This window comes from Engystomops pustulosus, chromosome 2 (genome assembly GCF_040894005.1).
Source record: "Engystomops pustulosus chromosome 2, aEngPut4.maternal, whole genome shotgun sequence".
Classification (NCBI taxonomy): Eukaryota; Metazoa; Chordata; class Amphibia; order Anura; family Leptodactylidae; genus Engystomops; species Engystomops pustulosus.
This window is the reverse complement of record NC_092412.1, coordinates 231,645,643-231,665,930: the sequence shown is the minus strand read 5'-3', so window position 1 is coordinate 231,665,930 and position 20,288 is coordinate 231,645,643. Positions and strand designations below refer to the sequence as shown.

General features: G+C 41.8%; 1 protein-coding gene across 1 annotated transcript in view; it reads left to right on the top strand.

The window, feature by feature from the left end:
* The window catches only part of EPHA6 (EPH receptor A6), a 585,002-nt gene that overhangs the window by 387,930 nt on the left and 176,784 nt on the right, over nucleotides 1-20,288 (top strand). Inside the window, exon 6 of the mRNA XM_072138516.1 lies at nucleotides 8,371-8,495. Coding sequence (XP_071994617.1) covers nucleotides 8,371-8,495 — 125 coding nt within the window. The remainder of the gene's footprint in view (nucleotides 1-8,370; nucleotides 8,496-20,288) is intronic.

The window sequence follows — 20,288 nt, the reverse complement described above, 5'->3', positions numbered from 1 at the left end:
AGTGTGCTTGGTTTACTATCCTTCATCCTTGTGGTAGATGTCCTTTAAGAACAAACCTATGGAACCTATCTTGTATGTAACCCGTGGACTGCTTGTACATACAAACATTTATTAAACTCATTGTCCATTTCCATGTTGAATCTTTCATGAGAAGAAGGTAGAAGCTCTATGGTGGTCTTCCAGGACCATGTATCAGAAGTATTGCTTCTAGAAAAGAGTCCCCTCTATGTTACCCGTAACATGGCTTTACAGATGATGCCATAATCCGAAGGCCATTAACATGGAGATTAGCAGGTCCAAACAATGCGCTTTTATACATTTTACGGCCCCTTTTCATCCATCATGTTTAGTATTGAATTTTCCTCCCAACACAAAGGTTGCCAATTTTTGTGCATGCAATGAGTCATTTTATCTCCGAGAGACAGCGGTAAAACAAATGTCTTCTTCCTCCGGTCGTTTATTAAAGAATACAAAGATCAATGCTGAAACGGCTCATAAGCAAGATGATATCAGTAGCTACTTACAGCTTTGCTACAAATCACCGATGCAACAGGCAAATTGTGTATTTGTGACCAAGTGCGCGCATCACTCAGAGAAACGGATGACAATAACTCAGGCAGACGGCGTCATTCATTTTCATTCCTCTTTTCTTCGTTTTCTTTTGACTTTCTATTTAGACGCTGACACGTCCTAAATCAATTGAAAATGTCGCTGTTTTAACTTTCTCAATTTCTGTCTGTTCTTTTATATTTTTGAGATGCACCAAGGAAGCTTTGGAGATAGATAAGAGATACGCCAGGCTGGAAATGTTAACTCTTCACTGTGTTATCTACAGATAAAGGGACTGAAAATCTAAAACTTGCAGCGATTTTATGGCAGAAAACAATCTTGATTTCATTTTTCAAGAAACAGCGCCACTCTTACCCAAAGGCTGTAGCTGGTATTGCAGCTTATATACATTCAAATAAATGAAGCTGAATTGCAATGCCAGAGTTGTCCCATAGATAGAAGGGGCGCTATTGCAAGGGAAAAATAAATCTCTATCTAAATTATAAATTCTTTAAAATTATTTCAGGTGGTCCGCTGTCTAATGTAAAAATATATTACAGCATTGAATAAGTTATCTTGTTTTTCTGACTTTAAGCGATTTAAAAAGTGGGCGGTTAGAGACAAACCTGTTTAGTAGGTGACTCTTGTAGGGAACCGCTCATGAATGTGATACCGCTGCAGTACCTAAAACTACCACTAAAAGCTGTCCAGCTCTCGACATGCCTTGTCTCTATCATGAGCTGATCTGCAGCGGTAATGACCCACACAACTAAATCTAATCATCAATTTAAAAAAAAATATTAAAAGTAGATAACCCCCTTCAAATATATATTTAAAAAATGTAATGAGCCCAAAAATAAATGTCATATTTATTGCAAAGTTTGAGATTTGCTGTTTACAAGCTGTTAAAATCGTTAAAAAGTGAAGTGTTAAAAAATGTATTTGCACCTGTTTTTTTAGCGCCACCTGGTGTTGGAAACATATAACAGTGTGTATGTCCACCTAATGATCTGGACTACATTTCTCCATCTACATCACCTCCACGCCAAGTGGGTCCTGACCTGTGCCTGCGCACTACCCATAGCTGGTGCCAGTCTCTGGCGCTGGTTAAGTGAGTTGGACCTTCAAATAGAAATGCAGCGGAGCATCCTTAGTCAGATTTGGGTTTATCAGACTCCTGATAAATCTGGGGGTGGTTCTGGGAGGCAGGGATTGTGTCATATGCTGGTGCTCCATACGCCAGCTTATGATAAATCCCCACCAGTACCTTTTTAGATGTTTTTATACATGTTTCACTGATGCATCTATCCATGGGATTAGCCACTATTCTTCTTAAAAACACTTCTACTGAAGATCCACTGATGGAGGCAGGGAACTTCTGCATACAGTCAAGCTACCCAGCCTCCTCACTGCTAACCTGGCTGAACAGAATTCCTGAGGGAGGGGTGAGGAAATTGAGGACAGTGGCTGTGTGACTCGGCTCTGCCACATCATTAACCACACCCTCATAAAGGACAGGGTTGAGAGAGACTCTGGATGTGTGAAGAAAAAAATATTCCTCCTTGTTCACTCCTCAATCAGGAATTATCGTCAGCGAGTCACGTCTCTCATTTCTGTTGGGAGGGGGACAGGTTAGCAGTGTCAGTGATGGGGTAGCTTGACTATATGCTGTAGCTTCCCCACCTCCAAGACTGGTTCCCTAGTAACATCAAGACATCAATAAAATTCTTTTTTTTTCCGAAGAATGGGACCTTTAATTCCATGGATAGAGTGAAACATCTAAAAAGTAGTGTGTGTGGCTTGTGATGGGGTTGTTGCGCACTGTTAATTGGTGTTAGCCATACCCAGAATCATTTCTAACACAGCCTCTCCCTGCACACCCTGACGGATCTTTGTGCCGTAAAGCCATTGAGAAAGCTATTCCCTGTGCTAGTATTCTGAATTCCCATTGTGACCCCGGTTCCGTTATTGACTTTGCTCCTCTTCTGCCTGCCCCGACCTATTGCTATGTCCCCAACTCTGATCCCGTGCTGCTTGTCCTGACCTCCTGCCTGTCTCTGACTATGATTCTGCTCAACGTCTGTGTACCTCACCTTGGCTGCCACTGCGGACAAAGTTGCACCTGTGGAGCGACCAGGTGGTACCACACCGCAGCAAGTCCAACCCGCTTTGTGGCAGGTTCTGGTGACAACCAGAACCACTTAGATTCTGGTACCAGGTGTCGGCTTACATCATCGTCCGTGGTGGTCCAGTGGGTCCTGGAGCCTGACATCCTGCTTGTCAGGAAAGGAGCAGAACCCCTCTAGTAACATGACATTATAACTGAGGAGACTTCTATAGGGAAAATAAGTATGGACTATATTTTGGGGAAGTGGACTCATTTCCTGCACATCCAGTACTAAGCCCTTTAATGCAATCTCTCCCAAGGCGAAGCAGATCATTGTAAAAAAAAAAAAGCATTTATTCTAGAAATACTGGAAATTACTTTAAAATGGCTATTGACAGCCTTTCAGGACTTTTGAAGGGAAATGTTTCATGGCATGGCCCTTTGAGCTGTGTACCCTGCACGGTGCTAAGTGATGCCTCCTATCAGTAAATGTACTCTACTCTTTCATTGATCACTGTTGCAGTTTATGTCTTTCATATGTGGAAGCACACAGCAGGCTTGTCAGATGAAAGTACCTAACCCAGGAAGTCTCATCCCCGCCATCAAAGCCGTGTAATAGCCACCTTTACCACTGAAAGCTCCGACTTGACTTTGATGAGAAGAATAGTAAATTCACTTATTTCTGAATTATCATCGATTCAATGCAAAGTCTTCTAGTTTTGTGTAAAACCGCAGCGACGGACCATCATATACATAATATTTACTAAACATATCTTTCCTATAGAGAAAATACATACACACAACTGATTCTGCAGTGTGAATAGTAAGAACTACTCCCTCTAGTGCCACCTATAGGTAGTTATCCTGTAGGACAAGGTGAATATGAATAGCCCCTTTGTGTCATAGCTTTTTTTTGTTCATTTTTCGCTCCCCAACTTCAAAAATCTAGAACTTTTTCATTTTTCCGTGTAAGGAGATGAGCATGAGCTTATTTTTTTTTACAAATTTTACTTTTCTATGACGTTATTTATTATTCCGTGCCGTGTACTGGGAAACTGGAAAAAAATTGCAAATGTGATGAAATTGTAGAAAAAAATGCATTTGTGTGGGCTCTGTTTTTACGGCTTTCACGTGCGCGCAAAATAAAATGTCTACTTTATTCTTTGGTTCGGTATGATCGTAGTGATATTTATGTTATATAGGTTTTATTAGTACATTTAAAAAAATGAAAGCAATGTTTTTGTTTCGCCATTTTCTGACAAAAATAACTCTTTCATATTTCAGTGTGCGGAGCTGTGTAAAAAAATAATTTTTTGTAAAATGAGCTGAAGTTTTGATTGCTACCATTTTGAGGAATGGACAGCATTTCGATCACTTTTTGTTACATTTTTTATGTGATGTGAAATGGCATAAAGTTGCGTTTCGGACATTTGGGTACTATTTTCCGTTATGGGGTTACCTCCTGGAATAACCATCTTTATATGGTGGTCATGTTAGTGATTTTTACTGTTTATTTTTATAGGGAAAAAAGGTTATTTGAATTTTTTTCACAATATTTTTTCAATTTTTTGACCCTCTAGGGCAGCGATGGCGAACCTATGGCACGCGTGCCACAGACGGCACGCGAAGCCGTTTCTGTTGGCACGCGTACCGTCGCCAGTAAGCCTCCGCCCGCAAAAATTTGGTTTATGCGAGCGGCGGAACTACGCGCCGCTCCATAGACAGAACCGCAGAGTTTTTGCGCATGCGCGGTAACTTAGGAAGCGCTGAAAGTTTCAGTCGCTCCCATAGAAACCGCGCATGCGCATTGATTATCCCGGGCCGCTCCGCTCTGTCCCGGTCCGCTCCGCACTGCTTTGCTCCCTCTGTCCCGTTCCGTAGCCCCCCTCTCTACCGCTCCGTAGCCCCCCTCTCCTCCGCTCCGTGGCCCCCCTCTCCTCCGCTCCGTGGCCCCCCTCTCTTCCGCTCCGTGGCCCCCCTCTCTTCCGCTCCGTGGCCCCCCTCTCCTCCGCTCCGTGGCCCCCCTCTCCTCCGCTCCGTGGCCCCCCTCTCCTCCGCTCCAGGTGGGAGTGGAGAATGCATACAGCGTAACCTGCATGCATTCCTGGAGAACCTTCCTGTAGAATAAAAGAAAATAAAGTAAGTTTATCTGTGTATATGTATGTAATGTGTATATGTATGTAATGTGTATATGTATGTGATGTGTATATGAATGTGTATATGTATGTGATGTGTATATGTATGTGATGTGTATATGTATGTGATGTGTATGTAATGTGTATATGTAATGTGTATATGTATGTAATTTGTATATGTAATGTGTATATGTATGTAATGTGCATATGTGGGTGTTTATATGTGTATACATATATATATATATAAAATATATATATATATATATATTCTGTATGTATTTTATACTACATGGCGATAAGCTGTATGCATTTTATACTACTTGGCGGCATTCTGTATGCATTTTATACTACATGGCGATAAGCTGTATGCATTTTATACTACTTGGCGGCATTCTGTATGCATTTTATACTACTTGGCGGCATTCTGTATGCATTTTATACTACTTGGCGGCATTCTGTATGCATTTTGTACTACATGGCGGCATTCTGTATGCATTTTATACTACATGGCGGCATTCTGTATGCATTTTATACTACATGGCAGCATTCTGTATGCATTTTATACTACATGGCGGCATTCTGTATGCATTTTATACTACATGGCGGCATTCTGTATGCATTTTATACTACATGGCGGCATTCTGTATGCATTTTATACTATATTACGTATATGGGGGGGGCGTCTCTCTATGGCTCGTTTTCTCAATTAAAACCTTGTTATTCTAGTTAAATTTTTGTGTTGGCACTTCACTTCAAGTCAGAAGGGTTTGGGTTGCATTTTGGGCACTCGGCCTCTAAAAGGTTCGCCATCACTGCTCTAGGGTCTAGATAGTCTGATCGTTCCTACCATATACTGCAATACTGCAGAAACCATACAGTCTTTGTAAGACCCAAGGCTGTCATGGCAACCGATTGCCGCTCCTCGATGACATCACGGGGAGTTACAATCGGAAACAAGATGGTGGCGCCCATGCACTGCTGGATCTTGACAGTCGGTGGCAGTTTTGCGTTGGGCAATCCAAAGGTTAACATCCTAACTAGCACCGATCCCGGGTGTTAGCGGTGGGTGTTTGCTGCAATAGTAATAGTACGGCACGAAGCGCCAAGAGGCTACTAACCTTTTCTAGGCTTTTCTTTCTTCTTTGCACAGTGTTATCCAGTGGTTAAATAGATGAGAGTTGAGAGTCCTCAGTTGTTTATACCTTATATTGGCTCACTAAAAAAAGATGATGACAATCACAAGCTTTCGAGATTACTTGGGTCTCTTCATGAGGTGTGGTAAACCGTGTCTGATGAAGAGTCCTAAATAGTCTCGAAAGCTTGCAATTGTCATCATTATTTTTAGTTAGCCAATAAAGGGCACCTATCAGAAGAAGGACTGTATCACAAAATGTAGCATTACATTTGTAGGCGGTCACAGGACTCTGGACTATAAAAGGGGGTGCAGAGTAGATCAATCTTCTTAATGACACCCATAAACTGTAATAGAGTTTTTGGAGAGAGGGTTGTCTCACTGATACATGAGTTTGTGTAGTAGGAGAATAAAGAGGTCATTTTTTTTAAAACAGTGCAATTTTTTGTAATGTGTGTGTAAGTTTGGGGGCAGGATATTAGGAAATTAACCAATACATATCTAGTAATAGTTCTGCTTGGCTTTCTTGATATGTAAAGTGAAGCCTCCTGTCTTTTAACTCATCAGACAGAGATTTCTGTCCATAAAATGGCTGCAGATTGGAGGTCATGTGATCTCTAACTGTCCATGAGCAATCGTCAGCTAGAGATCACATGACCCTCCATCTGCAGCCATGTTATGGACAGGAATCTGTGGCTGATGAGGTAAGAGACAGGAGGCTTCACTACACATCAAGAAAGCGGAGCAGAACTATTACTAGATGTATATTGGTACATTACCTAATATCTTGCCCCCCCCCCCCACACACACACACACTTACACTCATATTACAAAATACATGAGGTAAAGTGGCCAACCCCTTTAAATATGAATATATGCAACGTAACACAGTGAAAACTACTTATCTTATCCAACAGGGCAATGTTTCCAATATGTTATCACATAAATATTGTCATATATATATATATATATATATATATATATATATATATATATATATATTGCCACATAAACTTTCCTGCGCACATCTGCTTTATCTTTTTTAGCGTGGTGACCTGGTGAAGGTCTCAGTGGAGAAAGATGAACTTTGGCCTCTACCAATTATTGATACTAGCAAGAGGTAGAGCAGATGTGCAAGCATTTTCCTTTCCATCAATACTGTATATCTCTATCTCAGCATTTCCCGCTCACATTAGCGGTTGCTATACTCATCTGTAAACATTACGGTAAGCGAGAACTAGGAATATGACATGTTGGTCCCTGGTCCAGCTTTCAGTCTATTTCTCTGATTCCAGGCATGTACACACAGCAAATTAAAAGGTACTTAGAATTTTTATCGAGTTCTATATTTTGGTGCTTTTATTTCTATGTGTTTACTTGTAACTCATCATAGCACTTGCAGCTCATTAGCATATTTTAAAAACATCATCTGTAGTAAAAGGGGACCATAAAAGAAGGATTACAAGACCAGATCCTGCATCAGGGTGCAAAGTGGATTCCGTCAGTGACGCTGTCTGTATCAATCAGACGCTAGATCAGCTTTACTGATGGTAGAATGTCCTCAATTTCCTGCTCGTCTTGTTTCCTAAGGGATGGAATCATTTTTCTCATGTTCCGGAAGGGCTGGATTCTTCATAAAATAACTGTTTTTTAAACTATGTAAATGAGCCGGTGGCACTCCGTCTACGTCTCCCGAGCTCCTCTTAACTGTGTGCCATCTCTCAATTTATGCACGCCACTATTCTCTTTATATGTCTGATTCCTCTTGTCTAAATGATGTCACCAGAAATCGGCAAGAGGGATGGGCGGGACTAGACTACAGGGGTGCACAGTCCCTCCTGCTTCTACCCTCCGTGCTTCTCTCCCTCCAGACATCGGTGACACCCTCCGAATAGGAGGGACCAGGAATATTACGAAAATAGGGGCGTGCATAAGTTGAAAGATGGCACATAGCCGAGAGGAGTTCAGGTGACTTACCCGGATCGCCTCTGGCTCATTTACATATTTTTAAATAAATTCATTTTCTGAAGAATCCAGCCCTTCCTGAACATGAGAAAAATGGTTCTATCCCCGAAAAAACAAGACAAGAAGGTAATTGAGGACAGTCTACCATGAATAAAGCTGACCTTTAAAGGACATCTACCACCAGGATGAAAGAGTGTATGCAAATGAGCCTGAGGGGCTAACACCTATAGAGCCCGGAGAACCTCAGGCTCATTTACACGTAGGCCTTCATCATGGTGGTAGATGCCTTTAAGTCTAACTTTGATCACATTTTAGCACCTGAAATAAAATAGGGACGGTTTAAGCTTTGCAAGAAATAATATAAAAGGTTTGTCAAAGTAAACATCACAGATTTTCGTTAGATTCAAGGTTAAAACTAAAAGATAATATTTCCATCCTTATAAGTGTCTTCACTGTTTATAGTATTGTGTTTCCCGTTTCAGGACCTTCACTTATTGGTATGGTGAGGAAAGACTGGGCCTCTCAAAACAGCATTGCTCTTTCATGGCAAGAACCCGACTATCCTAATGGGGTGATTCTGGACTACGAGATCAAGTACTATGAGAAAGTAGGTCTTGCTCAGCATTCCTGGAAAAACGCTTAAGATGCAAGTAGTGCTTTCTTTCTGTCTACCTTTCTGTGTCTCCTTGTACAGGGTTATGAAGTTTTATACAGAAAGTGTTATAACTAGCACATACATTTACGATGTGTGTACGGTATATTATTTATAGTGGTTGAATTCTAGGATCTTGCTATCAATGGTATGAGTCTGTTCATGAGTGGGTCAATAGGTGCAGAACACAACCATAGCGCGCACCAATGATGGCCATCTTGGCCATTTTACTCTTTGAAGCCTGTGCTTATGGCAGCAGTCAATGAGGGACTGGAACGTCCTTCAAAATGATAAGGACTGTATAGGCAGGAAGGCCATGGACTGTTGAATGACCCCAACAGGGGCGTAACTTTAGGGGATGCAGAGGTTACAATCGCACCTGGGCCCAAGAGGTTTAGGGGGCCCTTATGGTGTCACTTTCCCATATGAGAAGACTTTTACTATAAACCATACATTATAGTCGAGGGTCTGGCACAGACTTTGCACTGGGGCCCATCAGCTTCTAGTTACGCCACTGGACCCCAATGCACCATGCTGCCCATGTTTACCAATGTTAAGACTATCCAAATGATGCCTTTATTGTAGAAACTGTATCTACTGTATATGGCAGGACATTTTGTTAAACCCCTAACCTACCTTACAGACATAAGGTTTGACAGGGGCTCATGAGTTGAGGCTCCTTCATACATGGGAGGAGCCAGGACCGATTGTGACTGTTTACTCTATTAGATAATACCATCAGTTGGGTTGTGTTGGCTGTTGAGACCTATTGTGGTTACCTTATTGGTACCAATTGACTTCCCCAGAAGCCATTGCTATGACAGCAGCATATTGAATGAAGGACAAGATTTCTTATGTAGAGTTCGAAAACCATAAAGGGCTTGAAAATTTATATATGTATATATTGCTACTGAAAGCTGCACAAAATGGCCCAGATTTAATATAAGTGAGGAAAACTGTATCATAATTATGTGCACCCTTGTACACGTCAATGGCGCTTAAACTGAGTGCACCATTTTTATTTTATTTTTTTTGCACTCAGTTTAATAGGCATGCACCTTAATTATGTCAGACTTTCAACATAAATGTGTAGCCTGATGCGAATCGGTGATGGAACTTCCATTTATGTTCAGAGTTTTGTCTTGCGTTGGACACAGCGCAACCGCGACACGAAACTGGCGCAAACACTTCATAAATACACGTGCACAGAACTCTAGCTTCCCGCATGAGTAAAGAGATAGGCGCTGAGCTGGTAGGCGGCATCGACTCGGCTACTGGGGTGTAGAGTAGCCTTTACTCCCGCTCCACAACACAGCTACTCCCCAGTAGCCTCTGCCGCTAATTTACATAATACTTCATCTATGAACCAACCAGCAGATCTACTTTATTAGGTAGATCCATGGTGGTAGGTTTCCTTTAAATAAAGAACCTGTAACAATGTAGGGAGAAAATGTCATTGTAGACCTTATACAAGACATATGTCATGTAAGGTATGCCACTTCAACCCAAACTCTCAGCAATTTGGGGATAAGTTTAGTTACAAACCCAATTAATCAAGTCAAAAGAAAGAATTTATTGTATTGTATTATTATATATAATAGGTGAACAGTTTGCACTGCCTCAGCTAAAGTTCAGGCTTCATTCATCCCTATTGTACTCTACTTAATTGGAACCAATAAAAAACAGAAGTTAAAGTTCAATAACATTAAAGTGTAACATTGATAAATGCCAATGTGTAATAGGTGATTATAGTGAAATCTTAAGATTGTCTTTGTATTCGTTATATACGTAATTATTATTTTAGGTTCATGTGCCCTAACATATGAAAGCCCTTTACTTTATCATTTATGGTTTTAATTTTTGGTTTCATTTTCTGTCTTTGTTGTAGTGTAAATAGCTTTAATGTTGCACTGACTTTTCGGTGAGTGAGTGCTGGGCTCGTGTGCCTATGTGTGTGTCATGCTGAAGAAGAATAGCTGCACACAATGTACAAAAGGGGCAGAGCAGAGATCTAGGCTTCATATTAATCTAAAAATAGTTTCAGGCTACCTTAAAGAAGACATGTCATCTTTTTACCCCTCAAATCAGTAATACTGCTGGTAAAGGATTAAAAGTCCTCCCCATAGCATCTAATATTATCTGCTTCTGAGGCACGTACCTTAACTACAGCCGTTTTTCTGATATGCAAATGTGTAGACATGAGTCAACTTCTGAATAGAAAAGTCACACTTTCTCCAGGCTGTCAGTGAACCCCGCCTCCTTTTTTGATTGATAGCTCAATATTTTTTTAAATCATGACCTCAACAGAAAGGAAGTCCTCTCCCTGTTCACTTCCTGTCCTCACCAGAATGCTGTTCCTCTAACTGCATGGGGTATATAGCAGTGAGCACAGTGTGGTAAACTGCAGATCACTATTTCACAAAACCCCGCGATTAGCAGGGCAAACATAGACAAAGGCAGAATAAATTTGGGGAGCGATTTTACGGATGGTATGAGGCAGTTTAGCTCTTGGGATGTAAAACAACTTTGCCTTTTATCTTTGGTACCTATATGCAGTACTTTGCTATCCCCCTCAGATTACCTCATTGCTGCATTGGCTGCTTCCTCTGCATTTGCTGATAAGCCCTGGAGCCAGGACTTTGTTTATACTTTGTTTCTGAGTCGGTTTCATGGGAGGGGAGGGACTGCTGCTCCCTGTTCATTGAGGAGGAGGTCATGTGTATGAAGCAGAGCTGAATGTGTCCAAGACAGTGAATGCAGATGTCCCCTGCACAGAATAGTGAGGTGCAAGATCTCCCTGTTCCTTATCAGTCCCTCCATCCCATATGGATTTTGGATCTAATGGATCTGGATATGGATCTGAAGAGGAGATGTAGGTAAAGGACCTTAGATGACATCACCCTGGTCACATGACATGACCTGCTCGATGACCTAACAGAACTCTCTCAACGGTCATGCAAGTGACCTTGTAAAGTATTTGACACTGTATTTTTTTACCCCTTATGATAAGCAAAGAGCACTGTATTTTTTACCCCTTATGATAAGCATATGTTTGTAGCTGAATATTGGCAGACGGTCTCTAAGTACTAGTTCCATACAGCAGCATGTCCTAGTAGTGAGACCTGTCAATCAGGAGCAAAGAGGCAATGCAATGCAAGTAAAACTTAATATGCAGGACTCCATTAATATCACTGAACTCACCTCAAGTGAGTTGAATATAAGTTTACAAACTGATTATTTTTTTTACATTGCAGCCATGGAAAGGACCATTTAGGAATAAGGGCAATGCTTTTAGGCTACATTCACATTAATGTGTACCTGTCGTACTGTAGCACGGCGGGCACACGTCAGTGCTGGGGAGAGGAGGAGGGGGTGAGTGCTGCTCATCCTCGCCCCTCTCCATTAAGAAATATGGAGCACGGTGCCGTATTCCCGGGAAAAGATAGGACATGTCCTATCTTTTCCTGTGGTATGGAGTGGTAATGTGCCGAACTTGTGCTGCAACGTACAACTCCCCTAGTGAGCCGTGCACCTATTGACACCTATGGGGGACGTGTAACATACATGGGCTGTATATTCGTCCCCCATACGGATGTGTGAACTTAGCCTAAGTCATACTTTTTCTGAAGTATTTATTTTGGGTGGGTTAATTTAAATGGCAAGTTCCCTTTAAGATAAAAAAAGATAACTTGATGACGGATCAATGCACAAATATTATGTGAAAAAAAAAATATATATATCCATAATAATATATTTTTATAATAGCTAAATAACATTAGACATAAGTTTTATTATAAGTTATACTACAGTTATAAACAATGGAATACAGCCATGTCTTTGTTCTATATCTGTGATATCCTTTGACCCTCACAAGCTAAAGCACATGCTGTGTTCCCTCACAAGAACAGTATATAACATGCATCAGATAAATGTAGCTTTGTGTTTAGGATTTCCATGACCGGTCATTCAATTTATTTGTGTGTCTATGTGTTTTATTATTACGGAGTAGATTGAGTGCAGTGACCTCCCTTTACACTAAAGAAGTTACAGGCAGCGAGATTATTATAATATAACGCTGCACTCCATGTCTCCCGTCAATAGTAAACACATCTGTATGTAAAACTAATAAGGACAGAACCTGAATAAGATGCTGGTGCCCTAAAGGTGTTTTCTTATTATTATTACGTGCAGCTAATACACTTACAGGTCGCACTATGTTCACACTGATTTCATTTATTCTAAAATGGCATCTTGTAGACGGCTTGAAGAAAAGAAAAACGTTTTGTTTTTTAGAATTCTTTGGGTTTTTATTATATTTTTTCTCGATTTCTAAGAACGTTAGAAAACTACACTTACCAAATATAATAAATAAAATATCTAAAAAAATAACTCAATGGGGGATATTTATCATACACTGGCGCTCGTGCCCCGGCATGTGATAGCCCCGCCGCTGCAATTTCAAAGCGCGATACATCAAGAACCTATAACATTTGTGTAAATACATTACGGATTCTCAGAGATAATCAACCGTGAGAGAGGAGATAAGATTCTGAGGCTTCTGCTAAACTGAGGAGGATAGCAGAGAAACCGCTTAAAAGAAACCTACCAACTCGGATCTACCTATTAAGCTAGATCCAGCGACAGGTTCAACTAATGATTAACATGGGAGCCCTTTTTAGGGCGGATCCTTGAGTGGCCCGTAGCTTTATAAATCTTTTATCACCTAATATGCAAATACTTGAAAGAGGCTACTGGGGCGTGGGGTAACCGGAGCTGAAGCTACACAGTTGCCTCTTTGGATCCTACTAAAATGAGATCTTCAGGACCAGGAACTCATCGTCACTCTGCATAGACTATCTATGTAGAGCCGTCGGCTGCACGTACTCAGCTGCGAAGCCGGAGCTATTAAGCATGCGCAGTAGCTCTGGCTTTGCAGCCGAGTATGTGTAGCCGCCGGCTCTGCATAGAGAGCCTATGCAGAGCGCGGATGGTGTGCGCTGAAGATCTCCCAGTAGGAGGGTCCAAAGAGGCTACTAAGGCGTGGAGTAGCTGCGTTGTGTAGCTTCTGCTACAACTACTTTACGCCCCAGTAGCCTCTTTCAGATATTTGCATATTAGGTGATAAAACATTTATAAAGTTACAGGCCACTCAAGGATTAGCCCCAAAAAGGGCTCCCATGTCATTCATTAGTTGAACCTGCCACCGGATCTATCTTATTTGGTAGATCCAAGTTGGTAGGTTTCTTTTAAGCAGTTTCTCTGCTATCCTCCTCAGTTTAGCAGAAGCCTGTGAATCTTATCTCCTCTCTCACGGTTGATTATCTATGAGAATCTGTAAAGTATTTACACAAATGTTATAGGTTCTTGATGTATCAAGCTGTAAAAATGCGACGGCGGGGCTATCATGTAGGTAGATCCGAGATGGTAGGTTTTCTTTAATGAAAGTAATTGGTTGCTCAAATAGAAATGTACCTATGCAGACAAACCAGTAACATGCAAAGCAAATATTGTGGAAGCATGAAATTTATAGGAAACTTACCTCCAGACCAATCACTGGACTTAGCAGCCATTTAAATATTGTGTTATCGCTGAGGTCATCTTTTTATGGATATGCAAATCAGCCTGACAAAGAGAATAATCTCCATATAATTTTAAAGTATTTCAAAGCCTATACATTGCACTATTTTTGGTCTGGAAAATATTTTGAATGTGATACATTTACTTTAAGATAAAGTTAGAAAGTTTTATTATCACTTTTTTGAGTATTTTAAATACCAAGGAATTTTTTTACTTCTGTAAAGAAATCACAGTTAGGGCATGAAATAATGCATTTACATAAGTTAACATCATGCTTATGCTAATGGTGCATTTTCTGGGCGAGAAGGTTCATTAGAACTCATAATGGGTGCAGAGAGCACACTATTACTTTACCACAGATCTGCAATTCACAAAGTTAAGTCATGTCACATTACGTAAGATCACCAATAATGAGATGCAAATACTATGGTAATGACTGATTTCTCTGACATTTTCACCCCCATGTCACTTGCATACAATCAAGAACTAGAAGAACACAGTAGAATTAAATTACATGTACAATATTTAGAAGAAGTATTTATCTTTCCCCATAAATGTCCCCAATTATTACATATTTGTCACTTACCTTAATAATTACTACTTATATTGTACTTAAAATACCCCACAAGGGGAGAAAATGACAGTAATAAGTTCTGGGATCAGTAGAGGATGACAAAATAGGTCCTTTGGGCGGTAGCCTGGGGCCCTAGCCACCCAAACCACCCACCATATTGTATAATGAGAAGGGCCTTCACCCATGAAATCTGTTCCTGCTCTCAATATAAATGTACACAAGAGCCATTTTAGGGCTTTTGAAGAACCTGAAAGGTCCTGAAATCACAGATTGAAAGCAGAAGGAACACATCCTCCATTCCCTAAGAAGCTTGATTCTTGTGGGCTTTGGGCAGCTGATTTCCCCTGGCATCTGAGTTGATGGCTTGAGCACGGCTATGTCACGATCACTTGGTACAGGTGTTACAGACCTCGTCCACGCCAGGCAGGTGTCCAACACGTGGTTTGCGAGGAAAGGAAAGAGATGCAGCTGATGAATGGACGGTTCTCCCTGGGGTATTCCATATTTATAGATGTGAAGATCCCGGGTAAATGGTAGAGGGGAGGCCTGTGATGGTTATGCCACTTCCAGGGATGATGCTGAGACAGTGGATGTAAACATTAAGGCCCCTTCTACACTAGCGAGTGTGATGCGATGAACTCGCATCACACTCGCAACGCAAGCTGCCGGGAACGCACGGCCCGAACGCTGCACCGCGGGAGTGAACTCAGCATGTCAGTTCACTCCCGCGGTGCAGCGTTCGGGCCGTGCGTTCCCGGTAGCTTGCGTTGCGAGTGTGATGCGAGTTCATCGCATCACACTCGCTAGTGTAGAAGGGGCCTAACTCACGGTTCCTTTTTTACAGAACATGGGAAAAGCAACAGACCAAGATCACAGTTCAACTGGTCCAAAGTTGCTGGTTGGATGTACCTGGTGAAGGTTGCTCAAAGCCTGGTATTTAGGTAGCTTCAGGCTGGAGAGATGAGGAGCTGCTATAGCAGTTCTCCAATACAGGGTCTGGTAGGTCTCAGAGCTGCAGGCCTTAACTGTAGGATGGTTGTCTAAACAGCAGGTCTCAGGCACATGTGCTTTTTACTCCATCTTAGGTCTCAAAAATAATCGAAATCCGAAACTACCACCAGGTAGTAGATATAAACTTCACCTAGAGCAACCTTTCCTTCCCAATCAGATGTGAGTAATACCAAATATGGACAGTAGATGGAAACTCTACTAAGGAATGACTATATCTGTCATTGAGGGTAAATGAGCATGTTCTTAAAGGCAACTTCCTATGGAACTACACCGATTGCAGGATTAGCTAGTTACACTTCTACTACATCTTAAGGACATTGGAAGCTGATACATTTTGTAACATAACTCGTCCACTGGGCCAGTACACTAGCATCATATGTAATAAGTGATTCCCAGACTTGTAGGGGCTTTAATATTCATAATATAATATTCATACAGCCCGGAATCCGTAGTTTTATTAATTTGCCCCTGTCTAGGATAGAGATTGAATAAACATGTATGCAAGTGCATGGCAAGGACTGGAGGAATGTCTGTTATACAAACAATTTCTCTGACAACAGCTATATCATAGACATAGCTGCCTACCTGCATGGAATATGTTATAGAGCAGGAGGAGCTAAACAGATTTACATAGTGGGGCTCATTTACTAAGGGCCCGAATCACTCATTTTCGCCGGGTTTCCCGAAAATTACCGGTTTGCGGTGAATTGCCCCGGGTTTTTGGTGCACGCGATCGGATTGTATCGCATGGCGCCAGCTTGCATGCGGCGGAAATCGGGGGGCGTTGCCGTCGGAAAACCTGACGGATTTGGAAAAACTGCGGTATTTTAAAAAAAAATGTGTCGCTTGACACGCACTTACATGCACCAGGAATAGGTTGGTGAACTCCGGTGGACCTCGGGGGACCTCGGAGCAGCAGCGACACCTAGTGGACACGGGCGCACGACCTTAGTGAATCGCCGGAAGACCGGAATCCTCATCGGAGAATGTGCCGCTGGATTGCGACAGGACCGGGTAAGTAAATGAGCCCCAGTGTCTGATCTTCAGAGCAGGAGGAGCTGAGTAGATTGTACATAATATCCAGTCTTTAGAGAACATGTCATAGAGCAGGAGGAGCTGAGCAGTTTCTACTTAGCGTCTAGTCTACTGGAAACATGATATGGAGCAGGAACAGCTAAGCAGATTCTTTCTAGTGTTCTATATACTGGCAGAATGTTATAGAGCAACTATAGATTTTGCATGTATCACTATTTGCTGGGAGACTCTTACAAAGCAGGGTGAGTGGAGACTATTGTACAGGGAAATATCTAGTCCTCCCATCCTCCCACCATACACTGCAGTAGTACTATAATTGCACCCAAAAAGTTTGTAAGAAAAAAATTATAGGTTTTGAATTTTCTTAGTAAAAGTTTCCAGAAATACCTTGTGGGAGGACAAAGTAGTTCAAGAACAGAAAATCTACCAGTATGTCTATATGAGAGCACTTCTCTTAAAAATAGGAATATTATCCCCTATCCTGTGGATTGGGAATAACAATAACAACCCAAAGTTCCACCCATATTACGTTTTTTTAGTTCTTGCCCGAAAAAAATGATTACAAACAATACCAAGATAGCAATACCAAGATAAGGCCGCATGTATATTTTACTATTACAAAGCAACAGTTACATGTACGGCAACTACTAGTTATGAGTGAACCCAACCCCTTAATGTTTGGTTCCGTGCCGAGACCAGAACCCGGACTTCATTTCAATATTTGGGGTCCAAGCTGGACTCAATCCTCCTATTCAACATATACAATCAGTGCTGGCACCAATGGTGGGTGCAGACACTTTAAATGCCCCCATTAAAGCCTATGGGAGCATTTAAATGCAGATGACAAGCAAAAGCCATAATCCCTAGGAAAATGGCGGCGCACAAGATTCACTGACCACTAAAATGCTGCTGGCAGCTAAGCTGCAGAATGTGAAGGGTTAACACTTGTGATCAGTGCCAGCAGTGATTGTAAGTGTTAAATATTTGGGGTACTGTCCCTTGACCCAACCCAGCTGAACTTGGCCAAACTTACATCTCAATGGGGCACATTTACTTACATTTACTCCAGTCGCGATCCAGCGGCACGTTCTCCTACGAGGATTCGGGTTCTTCCAGGATTCACTAAGATTGTGTGCTGATATCCAGTAGGTGTCGCTGCTGCGCTGAGGTCCGCCGGAGTTCACCTGCTTCTTCCTGGTGCATGTAAGTGCGTGATCTTGCGATTCATTTCATTTTTTAAATTCTGCTGTTTTTCTGAATCCGTCGGGTTGTCTGACAGCCACGCCCCCCCCCCCCCATTTCCGTTGTGTGAAAGCCGACGCAATTGCGCTAAAATCCGATCGCGTGCGCCAAAATCCCGGCTGAATTTGGCACAAAATGGAAAAAATCATGAAACTTGACGAAAGTGCGGCCGCGGAGCCCTTAGTAAATGAGCCCCAATGTGTCCGCTCATCACCAGAGACTATGGTCCTCACAACCTGGGACACCCAAATAATGAAGAATACATTCCTATTACACTCCTGCTTTTTTCGCAGCATAAATAACCTTATTATCTGTTTTGTGGGAAGACGCGGGCAGAGGCAGAGCCTACAGGCACCACACGAAACAATGCGGAATGATGTATTATCAGCCGGTGTTTTGCAACTAAGACCTGGATATATTACAAATGGGCTCATAAGTCTTCCACATTACATTTTGCTGTTGCAGACTTAATATTTTGCCCTGGAACATAGCTTTTGTTCTGGATTCTGTTTTAACTCCGAGGAAAAAGAGAATTTAAGGCTTCTGCCGGCAGCTTCGGGGTAGTTTGACAATTTTCTATTTAAAATGAGTTTCACTGCCATTCATTACCTGCAAAAGATTTAAACTAGTGTATGACCCTTCAGGGATGAGCGAGTCCATCCATTCACATAGGGAACATATTTTTCCTGATATTCATCACATAGGCTCGGAGCGGTAATTCCAGGGGCCTCGAAAGCTCCATGCTACAAAGAAAAAAAAAATAATAGTGTATGTTACAGCATGGTGTTTGTGGTAGGAAGATTATAGAGTGCAGATATTAGGGCCTGAGTAATGAGGCTGAATAATCCTAATCGCTCTTCTGTTGGTTAAAGGGTAGAAAATCCTGACGCCTTTAGCATTGAAGAGGCTGCAGGTTAACTATTTGAACACCCATTTTATTTTTCCAAAGGATACAAGCGGATAGAATAAAAATGTAGGAGGATATTTATTAAAGGGGTTGGCTACTTTACCTCATGTTTTTGTAATGTGTGTGTAAGTGTGGGGGGCAGGATATTTGGTAATTTACCAATATACATCTAGTAATAGTTCTGCTCTGCTTTCTTGGTATGTAAAGTGAAGCCTCCTGTCTATTACATCATTAGCAAGAGATTCCTGACCATAAAATGTCCACAGATGGAAGGTCATGTGATCCCTAATTGGCGATTGGTCATGGACAGATAGAGATCACATGACCCTCCATCTGCGGCCATTTTAGGGTCAGTAATCTCTGGCTGATGAGGTAAAAGACAGGAGATTTCACTTTACATATCAATAAAGCGGTGCAGAACTATTCATAGATATATAATAGTAAAGTGTCTAAAAATAAACGCCCCACACCTACACACACATTAAAAAAAAAACGATGTAAAGTGTCCAACCCCTTTAAGTTCTGGTCTATCGTGTGCCAAAGCTTGATATTTCCCCCTAACCTGCACTCATCGGATATATCAAGAGGCTCCTGCGTCTTGGTATATCTAGCTGACAAGTCTGAGGCTGGATAATTATACACAAGGTCCTGTCTGGTGTAGCATTGTGCCATAACCGGCACGGGGCAGGACCCACTACATGCCCCACCACGTCCATTTGGTGTGGGGGAAATATGCATAATTCCTAGCCTTGGTATAAAGGCTGGTACACCAGTACGAGAATTTTATTTGTCTTTGTCCTCATCATGATATGTTATGATTTTGTAGGTCACTAAGTATGGCTATAGGGCGATATGGGGGTTTGTCTATTGTCATGGAGATACACTGATTGGAAAACCTTCAGCATCATGCTCCCAATCACTCGAGTCAAAAACAGAGGAAGGTTCTTCACTCGTTTTGACCGGGTGGACATGGGGAAGGAAAGCCGCTCACCTATCCCATCTCTATAGAAGGTGAGTGGCCACCTGACTCGGTCGCGTTGAGGTGAGACACATTGGGGACTGTGACCTTGCCAAACAAATATGGTCACGTACATGAGGCCATAGGGTAAAAGACTCACTTACAAAAGTCCTTCCTGCCCATTTAAAACTTAAAACCAGATATATCATGTGTTCTCCCAAATGTAACACTTACAAAGAGAGAGATCTCAGTATAATACAAGTTTGTCAGGGAAACAGTAAGGAATATGTAAAATGACTGAAAGGTGAGACATCACAGAGGATCCGTGCCACAATTTTCAGATTTTAGACACTCTCAAAGGAAGCATGAAAACAATAGCACAGATGGCTGGGTATAGCTGCTTGTTCTCACAATCGCACCGCTAATTGGGTGATGCGCAGGTTA